The 21,421-nt window shown below is 36.4% G+C and overlaps 4 protein-coding genes across 8 annotated transcripts; 2 read left to right on the top strand and 2 right to left on the bottom strand.

Moving 5' to 3' along the window:
- The first annotated feature begins 69 nt into the window (after positions 1-69).
- LOC111469581 (cytochrome P450 86A1-like) lies at positions 70-1,900 on the top strand. The gene has a single exon (XM_023114899.1). It carries the CDS (start codon positions 146-148, stop codon positions 1,682-1,684), a length of 1,539 nt encoding a protein of 512 aa, XP_022970667.1. The 5' UTR covers positions 70-145; the 3' UTR covers positions 1,685-1,900.
- Positions 1,901-2,860: 960 nt separating this feature from the next.
- LOC111469384 (sodium-dependent phosphate transport protein 1, chloroplastic-like) lies at positions 2,861-9,666 on the bottom strand. The gene is made up of 11 exons (XM_023114613.1): positions 9,615-9,666; positions 7,842-8,383; positions 6,937-7,044; positions 6,540-6,695; positions 5,616-5,831; positions 5,266-5,475; positions 4,818-4,955; positions 3,826-3,927; positions 3,673-3,738; positions 3,485-3,569; positions 2,861-3,229 (listed from the first exon to the last, which is right to left on the bottom strand). Exons 1-11 carry the CDS (start codon positions 9,664-9,666, stop codon positions 3,132-3,134), a joined length of 1,773 nt encoding a protein of 590 aa, XP_022970381.1. The 3' UTR covers positions 2,861-3,131.
- Positions 9,416-14,105, top strand: LOC111469582 (GDP-mannose transporter GONST2-like). Of its 5 annotated transcripts, XM_023114900.1 has the most exons (11): positions 9,417-9,565; positions 9,905-9,922; positions 10,153-10,337; positions 10,692-10,902; positions 11,120-11,259; positions 11,348-11,477; positions 12,187-12,285; positions 12,437-12,591; positions 12,686-12,802; positions 13,745-13,842; positions 13,947-14,105. In XM_023114900.1, the coding sequence occupies exons 2-11, from the start codon at positions 9,911-9,913 to the stop codon at positions 13,988-13,990; spliced, it is 1,191 nt and encodes a 396-aa protein (XP_022970668.1). In that variant the 5' UTR covers positions 9,417-9,565; positions 9,905-9,910; the 3' UTR covers positions 13,991-14,105. The 5 variants fall into 5 exon arrangements, with proteins under 5 accessions (XP_022970669.1, XP_022970668.1, XP_022970670.1 ...); XM_023114901.1 differs by lacking the exon at positions 9,905-9,922 and having other exon boundaries at positions 9,416-9,565; XM_023114902.1 differs by lacking the exons at positions 9,417-9,565; positions 9,905-9,922; positions 10,153-10,337 and having other exon boundaries at positions 10,816-10,902; positions 11,139-11,259.
- A 1,279-nt stretch (positions 14,106-15,384) lies between these two features.
- On the bottom strand, positions 15,385-17,609 carry LOC111469383 (transcription factor MYB64-like). Its single transcript, XM_023114612.1, has 3 exons — positions 17,206-17,609; positions 16,581-16,707; positions 15,385-16,146 (listed from the first exon to the last, which is right to left on the bottom strand). Exons 1-3 carry the CDS (start codon positions 17,607-17,609, stop codon positions 15,391-15,393), a joined length of 1,287 nt encoding a protein of 428 aa, XP_022970380.1. The 3' UTR covers positions 15,385-15,390.
- Between the last annotated feature and the right edge of the window lie 3,812 nt (positions 17,610-21,421).

The following is a 21,421-nucleotide window of genomic DNA, read 5'->3' as shown; positions in this document are numbered from 1 at the left end:
TCAATATTATTACCAATTCCAAAACCTTTTCTTTTTCAATTTTCTCAACAACTCTTCCTAAACTTTTTTCCCCAATTTTTTTTTTCACTTTATAAATCCACTATTTTCCCCTCTTCCCTCACTAATTCCTTGCTCCTTCGCATCAATGGCCAACGACGTCGTTTTTCCCTTCCCCACTTTTTTTCTCACTCTCTTTCTCACCTATTTGATTTGGTTTTATTTCCTCGCCCGTAAGCTTACTGGTCCAAGAGTATGGCCGGTCATCGGCAGTCTACCGGCTCTTTTCTCGAACCGGCGGAGACTCCATGACTGGATGGCCGGAAACCTCCGCGACACAGGCGCCGCTGCCACGTACCAAACCTGCACGGTGGCGGTTCCATTCATTGCTAAAAAGCAAGGATTTTACACTGTCACGTGCCACCCGAGAAACATCGAGCACGTGCTGCGAACCCGGTTCGAAAATTACCCTAAAGGACCGGACTGGCAGGCGGCTTTTCACGATTTACTGGGACAGGGGATTTTCAACAGCGACGGCGAAATTTGGCTGATTCAGCGGAAGACGGCGGCGCTGGAGTTCACGACGAGGACGCTCCGGCAGGCGATGGATCGGTGGGTTAATCGAACGATAAGGACGCGACTGTGGTGCATTTTGGACAAGGCGGCGGAGTATAAGACGGCGGTGGATTTGCAGGATCTGTTGCTCCGGTTGACTTTTGATAATATTTGTGGGCTGACTTTTGGGAAAGATCCTGAAACTCTGTCGCCGGAATTGCCTACAAATTCCTTCGCTTTGGCCTTTGATACCGCCACTGAGGCCACTCTCCAGCGCCTTCTTTACCCTGGTCTTATATGGAGGTTCGAGAAGCTTCTGGGGATTGGAATGGAAAGAAGGTTGAAGAAGTGTCTGAAAGTGGTAGAAGAATACATAAACGACGCCGTTGCATCCCGTAAAGAATCTCCCTCGGACGACTTATTATCACGCTTCATGAAGAAGCGCGACGACGACCGCTTCTCCGCCACCGTGCTCCACCGCATCGCATTAAACTTCGTCCTCGCCGGTCGGGACACCTCCTCCGTCGCCCTCACCTGGTTCTTTTGGCTCGTAATGAACCACCCACACGTCGAGGAAAAAATCCTCACCGAAATCTCAACGGTCCTTCGTCAAACACGTGGCGACGATACGCGCCGTTGGATCGAAGAGCCGTTGGTGTTCGACGAGGCCGACAAATTGGTGTACTTAAAAGCCGCATTGGCTGAAACACTCCGTTTATACCCGTCCGTACCACAGGATTTCAAATATGTCGTGGCTGATGACGTGTTGCCAGATGGCACTTTTGTGCCGGCCGGTTCGACTGTGACGTATTCAATTTATTCGGTCGGGAGAATGAAGAGCATTTGGGGGGAGGATTGTGAGGAATTTAAACCGGACCGGTGGTTATCGCCGGCCGGAGACCGGTTCGAGGGGCAGAAGGATGTGTATAAGTTTGTGGCGTTTAATGCTGGACCGAGGACTTGTTTGGGGAAGGATTTGGCTTATTTGCAGATGAAGTCCGTCGCCTCTGCCGTACTCCTCCGGTACCGGCTGGCGCCAGTTCCCGGTCATCGGGTGGAACAGAAGATGTCTCTCACTCTTTTTATGAAGAATGGGCTTCGTGTTTATTTGCATCCCCGCCGGCTCGGCTAGGAGAGGGGTGTTTTCGTCATTTCGTTATTTGAATTTGTCTGTTTTTCTGAATTATATTTGCTTTTGACAGTGCACGGTAAAAAAGAAAAATCGGTTCAGTTTTCTTAATACTGCACAGGGTAAATTCGTCATTTCGTTCGTCATCATGAGGATATAATTGTCAATGTGTTTGTCTTTTTTTTTTCTTTTTTTTTTATATACGTAAATTGTTGGTGGTTAAATTGGGGAGTGGAAGTGTTTGAAATTGTTGCATTTGGTGAATTGGTGGATCTTCCATACATAAATTTACATTAAAGCCAAATTATATTATGTGGACGAAAATCTATTGTTTTTTTATTATTTTTTTTTTTTTTTATGTATTTCTAAATTAATATTTATGTAGTATTATTATCTATATTTCACTTTTATGCACTGTAATTCTAAATTAATTGGTTAAAGAAATTAATGAAAATTGTAAGGCTAAATTAATAAAAAAAATATCCTCAAAATTTGTGTGTATAGACTTTCAAAAGTTTCAATAATGCCTTTAAATTATTATTATATATCTTGAATTTTTAACTGTTTTCAACTTTGCATTTTTTTTTAACACTTCAAAATTCACTTTTTTAAACATTTCAAAATCACCTTTAAACTATTTTTAAAAAGCAGTTAGTACAGGTTTGAAAAATATTCATAAGCTTTCAAAAATAACATTAGAAAGTTTAAATACAATTCTTAGAGGTTAATAGACAATTTGTTAAAAAAAATTATTTTTTTTACTAGCATAATCGGTGTTAATGTTATTTTTAAAATTTTGTGTGTATTTTTTAAACATATTATTCACAAAAAAAAAAAGACTAATTGTAATGTTTTTATTTATTTATTTATTTATTTTAGTTTTTTTAGTTTAAAGATATTATTGAAACTTTTGAAAATTTATGAAGACAAAATATAAATAAAAATAATATAATATAATAAAAATATAACATGTCTCACGAATAATTTTATTAATTCAGTAAAAAAAACAAGAATAATCTAATATTTAAATTACCAGTTTATTTATTTTAATTTTATTTGACCATCCAATAATAATAAGTCAACTACTCAAAGAAACTAGCTACAATAATAAAAGCTTGTTTCTCAATCTACCATATTAGGACATCAAATTGATCCAAAGAATATTTAAGTCTAAAAAAACCTCACAATCAAATATGAAATAGAAATATCACTTCCAAAAATAAAATAAAACATGGACTGCACAAATGATTTATTTATAAATGTCCACTCAAATCACCTAACATATTGAAAGCTCTTTTTTCCAAGAACCAAAAACTGAACACCGCCCAAGGGAATCTACTATACAGTGGGCTGTGCTTTCTAGCAAGAAGTTTTCAAAGAATTGGTTTGGAAATGAGGGGTTTGTGTAGAGAGAAGGGGTGAAGGGGTTTCGTGTAGACTAGAAGGTTTGTCAGTCCAATATTTTCTCACCGGTTGAGAAGAGATTCCAAACCACTGTCCCAACCAAGTATAGCCCAACTGATACCTTGAATACATCATCCCATGAACCTGACAAGTTTTTCACATCATTTTCCTATCAGGGTTTCTCATACAATGGTGTGACTTAATAATTTGCGGATGAATCAACGATTGGAAGTGTATTTCTTGTTTATTCTAGCATAACAATGTCATTTTTTTTTTTATCCAAGTTTTAAGTTAAATTTGGATGACGTTCAAACTTCAAAGTTAAACAAATGTCAAGTGCAAGAGTAGAAATGATAAAGCTCTTGAGAGTTGATTAGTATTGAACGACGTAGAACTAACCGTGTTGCAAGATGTAACCTGTAGCCGCTGTCCCAAAAACACCTGCTAGAACTCCAGCTGTGTTTGATAGACCAAGTAACACTCCCTAAACAGATCATTGCATCAATTACAGGCTTTTCCCAACCAAAAATCAATGCCAAGTAATCAAACTAAACGAACTTTCGAATGACTCCGAGTCGAAAACTCACAGAATATCGGGGCGCAATATCTTGATGGTTCGAATATAGACCAGATTGAGAGAATGCATCAGTTCCCTGTTCAAGTCAGCATATCAAATTAAATGTATGTTTTTCAATAAGAACAGGAAGCTATGGAAATGACATTTTAAAATGCAAACCAACCTGGCTGCAGGCCATGCACAAAACTGCCATCGCCGGAGAATCAACATGGCTCAACTGGGTCAAGAAGAATGCAGGGCCAAGAAATCCGATACTTTGCATAATCTGAAAAGTAAGAGCCCATAATATTGTCCACTTTGAGCATAAGCTTTCATGGTTTTATTTTTAGTTTTCTCAAAAGGCCTCGTACCAGAGGAGATGTGTTCCTTACTTATAAACCCACAATCATTCCCTTAATTAGTCAATATGGACTCCCTCCCAACAATTCTCAACAATCCTCCCCTCGAACAAAGTATACCATAGAGCCTCCCCTGAGGTCTATGGAGCCCTCAAATAGCCTCCCTTTAGGCTCGACTCTTTTCTCTAGAGCCTTCGAACAAAATACACCCTTTATTCAACACTTAAGTCACTTTTTACTACACTTTTGAGGGTTCCAACTTCTTTGTTTGACATTTGAGGATTCTACTGACATGACTAAGTTAAGGGTATGACTCTAATACCATGTTAGGAATCACAGATCTTCACAATGGCATGATATTGTCCACTTTGAGCATAAACTCTCATGGTTTTACTTTTGATTTCTCCAAAGGACTTCATACCAACCCATGGTCATTCCTTTATTTAGCCAATATAGACTCCCTCCCAACCATTCTCAACCTTATGGACAGTGGTATATAAGAGTTGAAGGCCTTGTAGCAAGTGAAAGCGGAAGGTAGAAAGTTGTCATGAAACAATTCGGCCAGTAGATTGGGTTAAGACTATTTACAAAAGATTAAGTACCCTAACCTATCAAATTAAGCTTATGTTGAAATTGTGAAAGTGTCATTTTCTTCTTAGCAAATATGGATAGTCATTAGTTTGATGTCAAGCTAATTTCGAACCCACAAGTGAGATGAGTGTTACGAATAAACATTGAAAATTAAAAGTACCGTACGACATAAGTTTTTCGGTTTAGAACATGAAGAAATATGGATGGTAGAAATATTCCTTGTTACCTTTCGAACTGTAGTCACGGAGTGGCCTCTGCTCACAAGTGTGTCGGCGATCCAGCCTCCAAGGTTTGCAGAAATTGCCATTGTTAGCCAGGGAAGAACACAAAGAAGACCAGATTCTGTGAGATTGAACTTCAGGACCTAAGTGATATTTAAAGATTCCAAATCAAGATTTACATATTGCCGAAAGAGCTGACATCGAATGACCAAATCAAGATTTTATGTGTTATGCTCTATAACCCATCAATCATTCTGTCCCTATCCTATTTACCTGAGCATGAAGATGCGTAGAACTTAAAAAGTTATCAATATTTTTATATTCTGTAATTGCAAAAAACTTGGATATTGATTCAATTAGCTAAAGATTGCACTAACAAAGAGAGTAAATATGACAGGCTAGTGAAAGATCTGTCCAAATAAATTTTTACCGTGAAGTAACAAAAAGACTTACCTGGTGATAGTATGTTGGCATCCATGTCAAAAGAATAAATGTCCCCCAATTGTGACAAAAATGAGAAACTATAAGAGCCCATACTGGTGCTTTGGACAAGATCAGTCCCCAGGGTATACTTTTAACAGGCTCCTTCGAAACACTATTTGCAAAGATCAACTTCTTTTCTTGTGGTCTCAGTTGAGGATCCTCAAGTGGCGAACTGTGTGCCTATAGCCATGACTCAAAATAAATCACGTGTCGTTGACAAGTTCCAAGAGAATATGAATCAAGACAGACCTTATACAGCTTACACAAGAATCAACACAAGGATTTAGACCGAATATTTTGTTGGCAGCAGAGTTAGTTACCTTGTTAAGCCAGACAGCAAACCAAACTGCACCAAGTGAGCCAAAGGAGAAAAAAACTGATGGCCATCCATATTGATGTATTAAAAATGGTGAGAAGGCAAGGCCTGTTACAGACCCAAGGTACATCCCACTGTAAACAAGTGCTAGTGATCTGCTTCTTTCTGCTACAGGAACCCATTTGGAGAGTATATTGTTCATGGCAGGCATTGCAACACCCTGAAAACAACTGAACAATCTGAGCTAATGTCTATGGAGGATAAAAAGAGAAGGAAATCAAATTTCTTTCAGAACCCTCATACTATAGATCTTTCTATGTAGTAAGCATGGAGACAAACCGGTTTTCCATACGGGTTAAAAATTTATATGAAAGAATAATGCACTTTGATCTTTTAACTTATGCTTTTAGGTCTAATGGTAGTTTAACACGGTACCAGAGTAGACATGAGATCTCACATCGGTTGGAGAGGGAAACAAAATATTTCTTATAAGTTCGTGAAAATCTTTCCCTACTAAACGTGTTTTAAAACCGTGAGGCTAATGGCGATACGTGATAGGCCAAAGTAGACAATATCTGCTAGCGGTGGGCTTAGACTGTTACAACTGATATCAGAGTCAATCACCAAACGATGTGACACTAGTCAGAGTAGGGTTAGATCCTCTCCATAGTAGACGCGTTTTAAAACCATGAGGCTGACGGCGATACGTAACGGGCCAAAGCAGACAATATCTACTAGCGTTAGACTTCAACAGTAGAAGATCCTCTAAGTTTGAACTTTTCAGCATCATTTCCTTCCCCGTTGATATTAATAGTTCATGTATTGGATTTCGAGTGTCAGAATGTTAGGTATATATTTAGAAGATTGAACATACCCTGGCTTATTGATTTAAATTTTTGGGTCTAGTGATGTATGTAATGAGACAAACCTCACCGATCCCCATGAATGCACGAACAACAAGCAAGAAAGGCAGACCAATTTTAGCTGCTACAGGTGTGAGAACTGTGGCAACTGACCACCATATCACACCAAATCCCAAAACCAACTTTCCCCCAACTGTATCTGCCCATATCCCACCAGCAATCTGTCATAAGCCATAGCTACAAGTTAGAAATGGAGGAAGAAATAAAACAATGGTTTCTCCTTTTCTGGATGATAACAAATAGATGTGGCTTCTTATGTTGTGTTTGGATCAATTGATTTTTCTTATTCATATTATCAAGGCAAAAGGTTGTTTCAATCCATATCATTGTTTAGCTAGAAGAGGCTCTTGGCCAGTAATTCAAAGCATTAGAGCAATATAAAGCTGTAAGGTTCGTGTTTACCTGAGTGAGGAGATATCCCCAGAAAAATGATGATTGTATCAAACCAACAGTTTGTGGATTCCAGTTATACTCCGCTGACATTGGAAGTATAGCGATGCTCATATTTACCTATATAGATCAAACAAACAGATTATTTTTTAAAATAGCAATAATGCCCCATACGGTAACGCTTCTATATGAGTTAAAACTCAATATTTTTTCACCTCCAAGTTTCCGCTCTAAAAACGATTGAATTACAAGTCAAATTTCTAAAACAACAACAAATTGGTAGATTGCAAAACAAAGAAATAAACAAGTTTTTTTTAAGAACATAATGAAAACGACACTCTTAAAATGCTAAAATTCTTACAATGTAAACAGTTCTGAAAATTAGACTTAAGTTAATGAATAGGTTAACTTTTTCCTTTTTTCTTCTTCTCTTGCAAAATGTTTAAATCTTATTTTGTTTCCTAATCCATCTCACTTATTTCATTTTAATATTCTCTTTTAGATCCCAAACTTTCATCAATACCCATTTGGTCTTTCTTAATTAGTTCATAAATGTAAGACTACATGATAAAATATGAAATTCATATATTGCAATAAGAAAACGAAGTAGGCAAGTATCAAATCAGTAGCAATTAGGCACAAATTATAATCTCAAAGGAGGATAGTTCCATACTCCACCCTGCAATTATTGAATGAAAATACATGTGTGTGTGTGCCCGGGCGCAACTCTTTAGAGCATTTGACTTAAAACTAAGGAACAGTGCACAAAACTCATTGAAACTAAAACGTAAGGTATGTGCATTAATTAACAATCAATTCAACTCTACAATACAAACCTAACCTAACATTTTATAGAAACGGTCAATTATGTTCAATTCGTGCCATTAAAAAATTCGACTAATTCAGAGCTCACTCACTCTGTCCATATTGCAGAGAAGGAAGGCGGAGAAACACAAGGTGACGATGAGCCATCGTTTGGGGAATTGTTTCCACCATGGAAGTTCATCACTGAGCTCCTCTTCATCGTCGAGCACCCTTTTGTCGATCGAGCTCTTAAACTTCACCGAATTCGCATCTTTGTTCGACACGTCGTAGGGCTTCGACTTGACATCGGTCCAAAGCCTCCAGTTCCCTCTTCCGCCGGAATGTCGTCGGGCGGAAATCTGGAAAACGAAGCATCGATCCTCTGGAAGAATCGTCAGGTGAAAACGTGAGGGAAATTTGGGCCTCCGTTCCAAGAAGGAGAAGTTCTTGAAGCAATCGGATGGATTTGGAGGCGTTGGCGAGAAAGAGTAGAGAAGAGCTCCGGCGCTCATGGCGAACCGGATTTTCAACTGTTCACCACTCTGCAGGCAGTAACAGAAGAAAATGGTTTTAGAGAGCGATAGAGAGATATTAATGGTCACTGGTACACGGCCTGACGCGTGGCACTTTACAGAGAACAGATTGGGTTGCGTCCCTAAATATCATGGAATTAACGGAAAAGTTTCTTTTTTAAAATAATATTTTATTAAAAACTTTTCATTTTTATTCATTTTATAATATTTTAATAAAAACTTTTAATTACGGTTAGTTCTGTGAGGGTATTGGTAAAATTATAAAAAAATTAATGTCATTTTTAAGAATATTTTTATTAATTTAACTTTATATTTTTCCGGAATTAATTATAAGGCCAATGGAATCTGTATTTCAAGTGGGGACGGCCACGTGGCGAAATCTTTTCCCATTTAATTTTGGAGGCATATTCTCCCTCCATCCTCGAATCTTTAATATTTTTTAAGCAAAATTAATTATTATTTTTAGTGACAATCTAGGTTTTAAAATGTCACTTTTTATAAATATTGTCTGAAACCGTCCAAACTAATAGATATTTCTGTTTTAGCCTATTACATATGGAAAAATTATTATAAATATTTTCATAATTCACCTCCTTTGGGAGCCAACGTCTTTATTAGCACACTGCTCAATAACTAGCTCTAATACCATTTGTAATAGTTTAAGTCCATTACTAGTTGATATTATTCGTTCTAGCTCATTACATGTCGTCGTCCGCCTGTTTTAAAACACGTTTTTTAGGGAGAGGCTTCGACACTCTTGAAAGAAATGTTTTGTTTCTCTCTCAAACCAATGTGAAATCTCACCATCTCTAGATTAAATTTTCTCTAAATTTTAAAAAATATATATATTTTATCTATTAGTAAATATTTTAACTGGAATAAGTGCCGTTAAATTTTCCCTAATATCATAATGGTTGTTATTTCGTATGAAATTAAATACTATAAAAAAATATTTAAATTTATTAGAGTTACAAATATATATATATATATATATATTATACTTACCTTTCAACCTTTTTGAATCTCTCCACTTATTCTACTATTAAAAAACTCGTTGCCAACCCGATCCGATAAGGCCCAACTTAACGGCCCATCTCCCTCAAGTTCCGCGCTAAAGCGAGGGAATTCAAAAATAATTCCGTCACGAAGAAGCAAGTTCTTTGCTGCTAGTTGCGGCAATCCTCTCATCCATCAATGGCCGTCTCTCAATTTGCTTGGTTTCTTCGCCTCTTCTTCAGAGATTCGCGCTCACCGCTCATGGATGATGACGGAGCAATTTGACTTTCGAAGAAGAAAGAAAGAAGGTGAAGCCTCTTTCCAAATCCCCAAGTATCCTTCTCTCATGGCACAGACGGTCCTTTTCCCTTTTCTTCCCTGGAATCTCGCTTCTTCTTTGATCCACCATTTTCTCCCATTTTTCGTGCTCTTTACGAATTTTGCTTCCACATCACTTTCCATAACTTTTCAGTTCGTATGCTGGATGTATATCGTATGTTCGCCATTCACGCGTTTGATTTCTTCTCTGCTTTTAAATTCGATTTTCTTTCTTCTGCGATAATTATCATTTTTTGTGGTTCTGATTTACTAAGGATTGAAAATTTATTCAAATTGGAGGATACTAAAAGATTATTATTTCTCCGAAGACTGTGATGCTTGACTCGGTAGGACTCAGAATCATTACTCATTCTTCTAGTTTTTTGTGGTTATTTCTGGTTCTTGTTTGAATCTCTGTATGCATACTGACTATGGTTGTGAATATGAGCCAATGATGATGGATTTATTAGCGAATTCAGACGGTTCTCAACTGTTCAAAACCTGCTCCTTAGAGATTATGTAGGAGATGCATTTTTTGTTCTTCGTATAAAGTTGTTTTTATTATTATTTGATGTAGATGTCATCAGATTTCAAGTTGGAAATAGGCGGCGAGGAACCACGAGTGAGCACTAGAAACGGAAACGTTGAGCAGAATGAAAGAGCTGGTACAGTACACAAAATTCTGAGCGGTATTCGAAATCAAGGAAGCAAGTCGATAAGCAATTTTTTAACGAATGCACAGCGCAGGACCTTGGGGGATAGGTACTCATGGATAGTCTGTCCTATAAATTATTTGAGCTGCTCAAACAATTCTATCCTGTTTATGAAATAGATTTTAACATTTTGTATTTCAATTAACAAGTAGAAAGATTTTGAAATGCCACATTGTGGAAAACTTATTGGACGAGGCTGCTACAATCTGGTTGCGGCTATTAACAGTTGATATATATCTGAAAACTTGCATACTTCTTAATGACAATCGAATATAGATTAGAAATATTATATCTTAATTTCTCTCTTATACATCAATGGCCTCTCTCTTTCTGTATTCTTTTGAAATTTTTGTTAATGATCCATTATTCTGTGGTTAACCCACCATCAATTCTTCTACCTTAGGTTTTTCAGAGGGAATCGAATTGTCAAGAATGGCAGTTTCAGTGGTTTGTTTGATGGTGATGAGACACGTGAACATGGATTAGGAAGGAAAACGGGTCCTCTTTTATCCGGGACTGCGTATTGCATTTCTTCTTGCAGCATGATTATTCTGAATAAAGTTGTTCTCTCCGGTTACAATTTTAATGCAGGAATATCGTTGATGTTTTATCAAGTACGCCACTCGTTTCTTTCTCATTTGCGTTAAAAATGAAAAATACCAGACTTCGTGACATTGCTTAATAGTGAGTCAAGGCAGTCACTTGAACCAATGAAAATTTTTGCTTAATCTTGTCAGTTGTTACTTTATCAGTTTGTTTCTCTTTTAAATTTTTACTTTATCACATTTTCTAGCATATCCAATTTTGATTTATTCCGGTAATTTTCTGCAGAATTTGATTAGTTCTATAGTTATTGTTCTATTGGGCCTCTGCAGAACAGTTTCAATCGAAAAGCTTAATTGGAAGCTGATTAGGCTGTGGATTCCAGTCAACTTAATCTTTATCGGTATGCTGGTGTCTGGCATGTACAGGTGCGTTCAGTTTCTAAGATTCTTAGTAGCTCTCTTGTTTTGCTCTTTGGCACCCATGACAGAAATTTGAGGTTCTTCTTGGTTTCAGTTTGAAATACATAAATATAGCAATGGTGACGATTTTGAAGAATGTGACAAACATAATGACTGCAATTGGAGAACTCTATATTTTCCGGAAACGACAGAACCAAAAAGTCTGGACTGCTATGTTCTTAATGGTAAACATTATATTTTACTTCCCAATTTACATGCAAATATCATACCAAAGATTGATCCCTAGATTTTATTGTGATTAATAATTAATATATTCTTAAAATTTAAAATTTCTCCAACAAATCTTTAAAATTTCCAATCTAATTTTATCTCATAGTCGACTTTGGTAGAATAAGTTACCAGTTCTTTTAAATGTATAGTTTACCAAATTTATCAGCAAATTAAAAGTTTAGTGCTATTGAATTACTGACCTTCAATAGTAATGCAAAATCCACCCCAACGTAAACTTTTAAACGGAGTTGTACTTTGCCCATAGAGAAGAGGATCTTCCACCCTACATTGAAGAGAACTTTTAAACGGAGTTGTACTCTGCCCATAGAGAGAGGATCTTCCACCCTTTATTCTCTGCTAAAAAAGCATTATGATGGTCTTCATCGTTTCTAACAGGGCAGTGCCTTCATTTCCTTTCTATTTGTTTCCGTTGGGAAAAAGTTACCCGGGGTATGAATCTTTATATTGTAGAATTTCCAGGTTGCTTGGTACTAAAAGATGTCTAATTTCCGTCATTCTCGAGATCTCGGAGAAATATGGGACAATCATAGAGAAAGAACAGTTGATAAAAATGAAATGCTGCTTTGTTAGTTATGTTGATATTGTCCTTCTAAGAATCATAGTTTTGTTAGTTTCTTTCATTAAAATCACTCTTCCGCGCAGATCATCTCCGCCATCAGCGGTGGTATAACAGATCTTACATTTGATACATTAGGCTATGGATGGCAGGTCACGAACTGTGTTCTTACAGCAAGCTATTCAGTAAGTAGATTTAGCTTTAAAACCCCATTTTGTGGGGGGTTTTTTCCCCTTCAACAGCTTAAGTAGCTAAATGTTTACTCAGGACTCTTCTGAATGATACGTGAATAACATGTATTCGTAATAATTCAATATGAATTTTGCTGTGTCACAGCTTACCCTGAGACGTATCATGGACGAAGCAAAGAAGCTAACAAGATCTGGATCACTTAATGAAGCTTCCATGGTGTTGCTAAATAACTTATTATCTTTACCATTTGGTGCCGTTTTGATTTTCCTATTTGGTGAATGGGCTTATGTAGTGAATGCGTAAGTAGACTCTTTTTCCTTTTTCATTCTATATTCTCTAAGTTCTGTCAGCTAAACAGTTTTTCTCCCCACCACCTCCCATTTCAACTTACAGGGATGTCATAAAATTGCCAATGTTTTGGGTCGTCGCAACTGCTAGCGGATTACTTGGACTCGCTATTAGTTTCACCTCTATGTGGTTCTTACATCAAACGGGCCCCACCACCTACAGGTATTTCCATTTTACTACCAACCACCTTGCATTTGTAGCCAGAAACATAGTGGTGAGAATTGCTGGGAGAAGATATCCCACGTCCACTAAACAAGGAGTTCGATCCTGGGTTTATAAGTAAAGAATACATCTCCATTGACATGAATCTTTTGGAGAAACAAAAAACAAACCATGAAAGTTTATACTCAAAATGAACAATATCATACCATTGTGGAGAGTCGTAATTTCTAACCTAGTATTTATAACCCTTTTGATTTTAGTTATCTATTTTTAAAAACTATATCTGTCTTAGAATTTCCCAAGTCAAAATTTTGAAAACAAAATAATTTTTTTAAAATTATTCTTTTTTAAGTTTTTAAAACTTAGCTCTATTCATTTTTTAAAAGTAGGCATAGAGTGAAAAGAAATATATATATAATATACAACTTTATTCTTTTTTTAGTTTTTAAAAAATAAAAAAGTAGCTCTATTCTTTTTTTACAGCCGTATAGGTTTCGTTTCAAGAATTTAATAGAGTAATAAAAAATAATCGTTAAATCTTGATATGATAACCCTTCGATACCGAATATGGTGTCTACTGATTGGATCTTGAATTAGGAAATCGAATTTCATTTTGACTCATGATATGGACTCATGAAAGTGTCTTGAATGCTCGAGCATTCAATCACTATTATATTGAATGGATAATTGGTTTTTTTTTTTTTATTTGAATCTTAAAGAAAAAAACTTCTTCTTTTCGATAAGCTCGAGCATATAATAGGTCATCCCATCTCCCGATTGTCTCTATGAAACAATCAAATAAATATATATATATATATATATATATATATATATATATATATATATATATATATATATATATATATATATATAATAGTTGTGAACTTCAATTAGGTGCAAAATGTAGGTTGGTCAACTTACAATGGTTTTCTTTTTTTACAGCCTTGTAGGTTCCTTGAACAAGATTCCCTTATCAATTGCTGGCATCTTTTTGTTTAAAGTTCCTCTGAGTCCACCAAACCTCTTCAGCATATTATTTGGTAATGAACACAATTTTTTAGACTCTCAAGAGTTACAAATATGGCCACTTTTTCACTGTTATTGCAGAGGATCATTTGGCTTATGAATTGGTTGCATTTTGCAGGCTTATTTGCTGGGGTGTTCTTCGCCAGGGCCAAAATGTCATGACTTTTCTTCAAATTATATAAACAGACAGACATAAAGATATGTTTTTCCTTAAAAGTCTTGGAAAATTTTGGAAAAGGGGAGCATTATAGATAATACCGGGCTCGTAATTTCCTGTTAATTGAAGTTTGTTAGAGTCGTTGAAACTAAGCATGCAAAAGAGTAAGAGTTTTCAGTTTGAAAGTAATTATTATTATTGCTAAAAAGGACATAAATTTCAGTGAATTGTTTGTTTGTATTCTGTTCAAGAATTGGAAGTTCAGGGAAGGTAAAGAAAGAATACCAGTTTTATTAATTTTTTTAAATTATAGTTTTTTTAAAATTAGATACTAATTTTTGTCCATATATTAATACTCAATTTTTTTTTAAATTATAAAGTTTTTTTTTTTTTTTTTTTTTAAGAAATGAAGTATGGGTATATATTTTTTTTATAACTTAGCCCTCTTTATTTGCTTTTTATTTATTTATGTCACTATTCAAAAGCATTGATGACTAAAATCGGTTATCTTTGACCTTTAATTTTTATAACTCCTTTTTTTATCCACGAAACTGCTCAATTAATAGCTTCATCCACAAAGCAATAATATGCTTAAGAGGTCCTTTGTCTTCCAATTTCTACTGAGAGACTGGCTGGACTAACAAAATTATGTGCTGAATAAGAGATTTTTAGGCTTCTCGTATTAAGATTTTATCAAAATTATCGATTAATTTAGGAAAGTTGTTGCCATTTTTGTTAGAGTTTCCTGCTGATGAGTATGTTGTGCCTCCAAATAGGTAAATTGTGAGGTACATCAATTGAAGAGGGGAACGAAGCATATGAAAACCTCTCCCTAACGTTTTAAAGTCTTTAGAGAAAGTCAAAAGAGGATAATATCTGTTAGTGTTGGGTTTAAACTATTCCAAATGGTATCAGAGTCAAACATCGAACCGTGTGCCAGAGAGGACGCTGACTCCAAGAGGGGTGAGATGTGTGAGATTTCCATTGGTTAGAGAGGAGAACAAAACATTATTTATAAGGGAGTAAAAAACTCTCCAATAGTAGATATGTTTCAAAACCTTGAAGGGAAGCTCGAAAGGTTGAGTCCCCAAAGGTGGTGGATTGTGTAATATCCTACCTGGATCGATTGGAGAAGAGAACAAAGCATTTCTTATAATAATATAGAAAACTATTCCTATAAACTTGAAAGAAGATAAATATGGTTGAATTTGGGCTCTTACAAAAAAAACACTTTATCTTAATCCAAGTCCAGTACAATACATGTTACACACGAGCTTTTCATATCAATCAATAAATCAAGACATTTGCTCGATCGGGTTAGACTTGGCTCTATTTTTTAAACGAAAAGCTTCAAAGTTTTCCATTTGGAAGTTCAAACAAAAGCTTTATTTTCTCTCAATTCAACTCAAGAATAACAATGGAAAGACAGCATTTCCATCAAATCCATTTCTCTCTTCCCTTCTTGTGAATTCTCCCATTGGCCTTCTCCGGCCGCCACTTGCAGCTCCGCCATCTCCACCGTGTTCTGAATCTCCCCGTCGCCGCTGCCGGAGTTCATCGTCCCATTCAAAAGATACGACATATACATGTCGGAATACAAGTGACTACTCTTCACCATGTTGCTCCCACTGATCATCTTCCCATTCTCCACTTTCGGTTCCGAGTCAACAGACCCGAACTCCGCCACAGATTGATTATGTGCGACCATAGATGCACCATCGTCAACAGACGGCAACAAGCCACCGGAGTTCGAGAAGAAGTTTTGCATGAAGAGAAGCTCGTCGTCATACATCGGCGATGAGATGATTGCCGACGAAAGGTTAGAGGTGGAATCCGATGACTCGGAGAAGAAATGGTTGAAATGAGACGAAGGGTCGTTCGAGACAGCCGACATGACGGAGGAGGTGGCCTGGACGGCGGTCCGGTTGAATTTGCTTTTGATGTAATCTTGAAGAATAGAAGAGTGAGGCTTGCCATTTTGGGAGTTAGGGCGTTTGTTCTTTCTCCTTGAATTCTGCCTTCTTTTTGTAGCATTCCAATGGTTTTTTATGGCGTTTTCTGTTCTTCCGGGAATGCTTTTTGCTATCTCAGCCCAACGATTACCAACCCTTGCATGAGTTTCCACGAGTATCATCTCCTCCTCTTCACTCCAACTCTCTTTCTGAAAAAAACGAGTAAATTATTCAACGTAATTGTCATCATTACAGTTCATCAAAACACTTCAAACTGATCACAGAAAACACGACCCACTAATCAAAAACATGACCAACTAACTCTATACTCATAATAGATAATATCTCGACATATATATATTATCGAAAAAATTACATCAGAAAAAATTAGGTCTATATTTCATAAAAAAAAATGGCATGAATAAGTGGTGGAATATATAGATGGTAAATTGTTAGAAGAAAAGCTTTGAAAATGTTGAAACCACAAAAAGATATTTAATTGTGTGAAGCTTTTCTTGACTAAATTAATTATGGATCTCACAAAATATTATGAACAATATATATATGTATGTATGTATGTATGTATGTATATAATATTTAAATACAAAAAATAATAAATAAATTAAAAAAAAAGGGAAAAAACCTTAATATCAGGACGCAAATGATTGTGCCATCTCTCACGGCACTGTTTTCCAGCTCTGCCCTCCAATTTCTCAGCTATCTGTGCCCATTTTCTCACTCCATATTGCTTCACCAGCCTTGTCAATTTCCTTCATTTTCTCAAACACATTACCAAAAAAAAAAAAAAAAAAAACTATTATTATTGTTATTTCCTCTAATAATAACCACAACAATCATAATATATATATATTTTTAATTAAAAAAATCCTATCCATTTGAAAATACCATATAAACTAAAAAAATAAAAAATAAATAAATTTTTTTAATGAAAATACTAATAAGATCAAAGCTTGTTGGTTCGATCCCTATCTATAATATATAAACTACAAAGATATATATATATATATTATCGAAACTTTAATGAAAATACTAATATGATCAAAGCTAGTTTGTTCGATCTCTATCTATAATATATAAACTATAAAAAAAAAAAAAAAAAATTACAATATATGACGGAAGCTTGTTGGTTCCATTCCTACCTGTAATACATATAAATTACAATATATATATATATATATGTATATATGTAATATTTTATTATTATTAATATGTAGGTAATATTAGAAAGAAATGGTAAGGAAGATCACCTGTCTTCTTCTTCAGTCCACTGTCCTTTAATGAGAATTGCAGAAGAAGGCTTCTTTAATTTCTTGAGTTTGGAACAAATTTTCCCTTCATGATTTGGTGAAACCATGGCCTCCTTCAGACCCATTTCACACTTTCCTTCCTTTCTTCTTCCCCATCCGTACATTTCTTCGAATTCTTCTTCTTCTTCTTCTAATTCCTCTAATTCTAATTCTAATTGGAATCGTAATGCTTCCTCCACGCGCAGCCTCCCGTCCGTTTCAAACCACTCGCCGCCGCAACTTTCCGGCGACAACCCTCCTCCCATCAACCCATTCTCAAAGCAATTTCCGTTCACGTTGTGGCTGTAGAGAAATCGATCTATGGCTGCTAGTGGCGGACCCGACGGCGGCGCGTTGCTCTGCATGTTTCTCTGTCCTCTGATTTTGTGTTTCGCCTGAAATATGTTTATGGAGAGAGAGAGATAGAAAGGAATGAAGAGAGTGAAGGGGTTTTTGTCATGAGACATGCAGCTTTACAGCCGTTGATCTTGTGGATAATCCAACGGCTGAGATTGATAGTTAGTGTAACTCCTGAGCTTCCTCTTTTTTGGCCAACAAAAAAATTAAGAATTAAGGGAGAGGGATTAGTGGGCTGGTTATAATCATAACCCATTAATTATTTTTATTTAATTTTACTATTATTTGTCCTAATTTTGCTTTATAAAAATGACCATTTTTTTCTTCCCGCCATGAATGGGAGACGAATTTGGCGCCAAATTATAGTGAATTGACTGTTTTGTCCTCGTGTGGATTTCCTTTTTGCACCGAACTGGCAGGGGTAATCTTGGGTTTTCCTTCTATCAATATGAAATTTGAGGAAATTACTCAGAGAAAATTAAAGTAGGGAAAATAAAAGAGGAAATGATGGGGGGTTTTAAGTTATTGAAAATATTAATTATATATTTAATATAGGGAGAAAATTTTGGAGAACATGAAGGGAATGAAATAAATTAATTTTGTACAAATATATGCCCCCTAAATGCCCCTCCCACTAATATACTCTTCTTTAGCTTACTTTAGCTTAGTGAATGTATATATAATTTTTTAACCAACAAATTAAAAATGAATTGAAATGTCTCGTTTTTACCCGCAATTCTCCGAATAATTAGGAATAGTCTAAACTATCACCATGCTCGATTTGATAAAATCTAGCCTATGAATGCCTCCGGTCGTACCAAGGACGAGATGGAAGATCTTTTCTTTTTTTATTTTTTATTATTTATTTTTAGATGTAAGAGTTTTTGTAATGATTTTCAGGTATTATTTATAAGATAATTAAATTAATTTTTTTTAAAAAAATATTTTAATGAAATTAGAATAAAGCATTTATAATTATAATGGTTGGAAATTAAATGAATTCCGTTGTTTGTCACTTCAAGAAAGTTAAAGCCCAGCCCATAATGAAATCATGGCCCATACGCCCATAGTGGAAGCCCAGATTGGCCCACAAAAGAAGCTCAACTAAGCCCATGGTGGAAGGCCAAAATGGCCCATAATGGAGGACCAAAAAGGCCCATAGTTGAAGCCCAGATCGGTTCACGAGTGAAGCCCAAATCGGCCCATGAAGCCCAAGTCGGCCCATGAAGCCCAAGTCGGCCCACGTAGTGAAGCCCAAATTGGCCCATGGTGAAAGCCCAAGCCAAATCGGGCCACACTTGAAGCCCAACCAAAATCGGTCCATAGTGGAAGCACAAGCCCAAATCAGCCCAAAGTGGAAGCCCAATCCCAAATCGGCCCATAGTGGAGACCATAAACAAAGCCCCAATAGGCCCATATTGGAAACCCAAATATAGCCATATTTGAAGCCGAACGAGGCCCATAGTTGAAGCCCAAGTCGGCCCACAATGGAAGGCTATGTCGGCCCACAGTGAGCCCATGTCTACCCACAGTGAAAGTCCAAATCGTCCCGGAAGCCCATGTCGGCCCACTATGGAAGCCCATGTCGGCCCATCTGGGAAGCCCATGTCGGCCCATATTGGAAGCCCAGTCGGCCTGGAAGCACAGGTCGGCCCACAGTGGATGCCCATGTCGGCCTACAGTGGAAACCCAATTGGGCTTATAATCGAAGCCACGGTCGGCCCACTGTGGAAGCCCATGTCGGCCCACATGGGAAGCCCAAATCGACCCCTCCATTGAAGCTCATGTCGGCCTACAGTGAAAGCCCTTGTTGGCCCACAGTGAAAACCCGAGTTGGCCCACAGTGGAAGCCCAAGTCGGCCCATAGTGATAGTCCAAGTCGGCCACTGTGGAAGCCCAAGTCGGCCAACAGTGAGCTCATGTCGGCTCACAGTGGAAGCCCATATAAGCCGACAGTGGAAGCCCAAGTTGACCCACATTGGAATCCCAGGTCGGCCGATAGTGGAAGTCCATGTGGGGCCACAGTGAGCCACGTCGGCTCACAGTTAAAGCCTATGGCGGCCCAAATTTCGGCTGCGTAAGGATGGGTACGGCCCAGTTTTGAGTTAAAGCCCAGCCTTAAATTCACTGGTACGGCCCTTATCAAAGAATCAAATTGCCCCCATTTCTGCTAAATGGAACTGGATATGGCCCATTTTTTAGTTAAATAAAACTTTTTTTTTTTTTTTCTTTTCCAACTGGACGGTAGATTTTTATACTTTATACTAATATATATAAATTGAAATTCACCACCTATAATCAATAATCAATATACCATAGGATTCTTTCTAGTAACTAAATTATAATAACATCGTGATTCTAGTTGGATTAATTCTATATTGGATGACGAGTTTGGAATCTTCATGGTATACACGTGAATCAAAACAAAATATATTGAAAAGTCTCTAGTTGATTTGTGGGATAGTCTTCACTCTTTAGAATGTTGGGGCCATGAAACATTACAAAAGGGCAGAGGGTATCAGAGTATTGCCTTTCCCAGTAAGATGTAGTTCGTGGTCTAACGAAGATGGAAGCTGGTAGGCATGTAATACTTAAGTACAATAACTCCGCCCCGAAAGATGCAGAAGATGATGTGGGAGTCTTGTGGTAGGGAACCCCAAAAAAGAGAGAAAAGGCATTGAATTCATATGTAGAGGCATACCCATTTAAAGCAATTGGTTAAAAGCCACATCTGGTGGGGTGCCATGCTCTTAAAACCAAGCTTCAGCTTCACTAAATGAAAGGACCAATGAGGCAAAAAATGGGAGAAGTTTGCAGTACATCGGATGTGGCCGCCAACCGAAATAAGATGGGCACCGTTGGATTTGGGTCCGAACAGCGTTGTTAAAATATTGGTGTTATTAACTCAGAAGAGAAGACAAAAGCGAAACTGCAAGAGTTCTTCAGACAACCCAACCCACCATCTGTTCCACCAAATGTCTTTTTCTTTAATTCTTTCCACATTCAATCTTCTAACACCTTCTTAGAATTTTATTTTTATTTTTATTTTTTTTATAATTTTGACAACTTCCAGGAAATAAAACTTTTGGTGTTAGAAGATTTTAGAATATTTTACCAATAAGGATTTAGATGTCTAGATATACATATACTACCTTAGTTATAATTTTATGGACTAAATACCTAACCGAATATTCATATGTTCTCTTTGGTTCTTTGTACCAAAGAAATGAACAAATGAAATGTTGGATATTGACAAATAAAGTGAGAAGAGAGAGAAGGGGGATGGAAAACATGAAACGATAGCACTTGGCTCAAATTCATGTATAAATGACAAGTAGTTTTAAAGAATATGAACCAAGTGTTCCATGAATTGTGCATTCATTACCTAAGCTTCGCCTCATCTCTACCATTAATAAAGAGATTGTTCTAGAAATTAAAATGCTAATATTTTCCAAGAAACTAATTACTTTATCATTTAATTATCCCTATATATACATATACTACCTTAGTAATTAAATCAAATATCATTTCATAATTTCTAAATATTTTGTCACATAGCGTATCTAATAAGCTTTAATCAAAAGCAAAAAGAATAATAGTTTAGATTCCAATTTTTTATTTCATGCATGTTATAAAATAACACAACTTTTATAGAGAGTATTGAATTGTTTTTTTAAACATATCACTAAAAATTGTAAATATTTACCATTTTCTCAATTCAATCACTTTTGACTCTTTGAAAGGATAATTGATTTCATATAGACTATCAAATTTCAAATCTCCTCTACAATTTTATTTCATTTTTTTATTACCATCAATG

The sequence above is a fragment of the Cucurbita maxima genome, unplaced genomic scaffold (genome assembly GCF_002738345.1).
Source record: "Cucurbita maxima cultivar Rimu unplaced genomic scaffold, Cmax_1.0 Cma_Scf00040, whole genome shotgun sequence".
NCBI lineage: Eukaryota > Viridiplantae > Streptophyta > Magnoliopsida > Cucurbitales > Cucurbitaceae > Cucurbita > Cucurbita maxima.
This window is presented reverse-complemented; position numbering and strand designations above follow the sequence as displayed.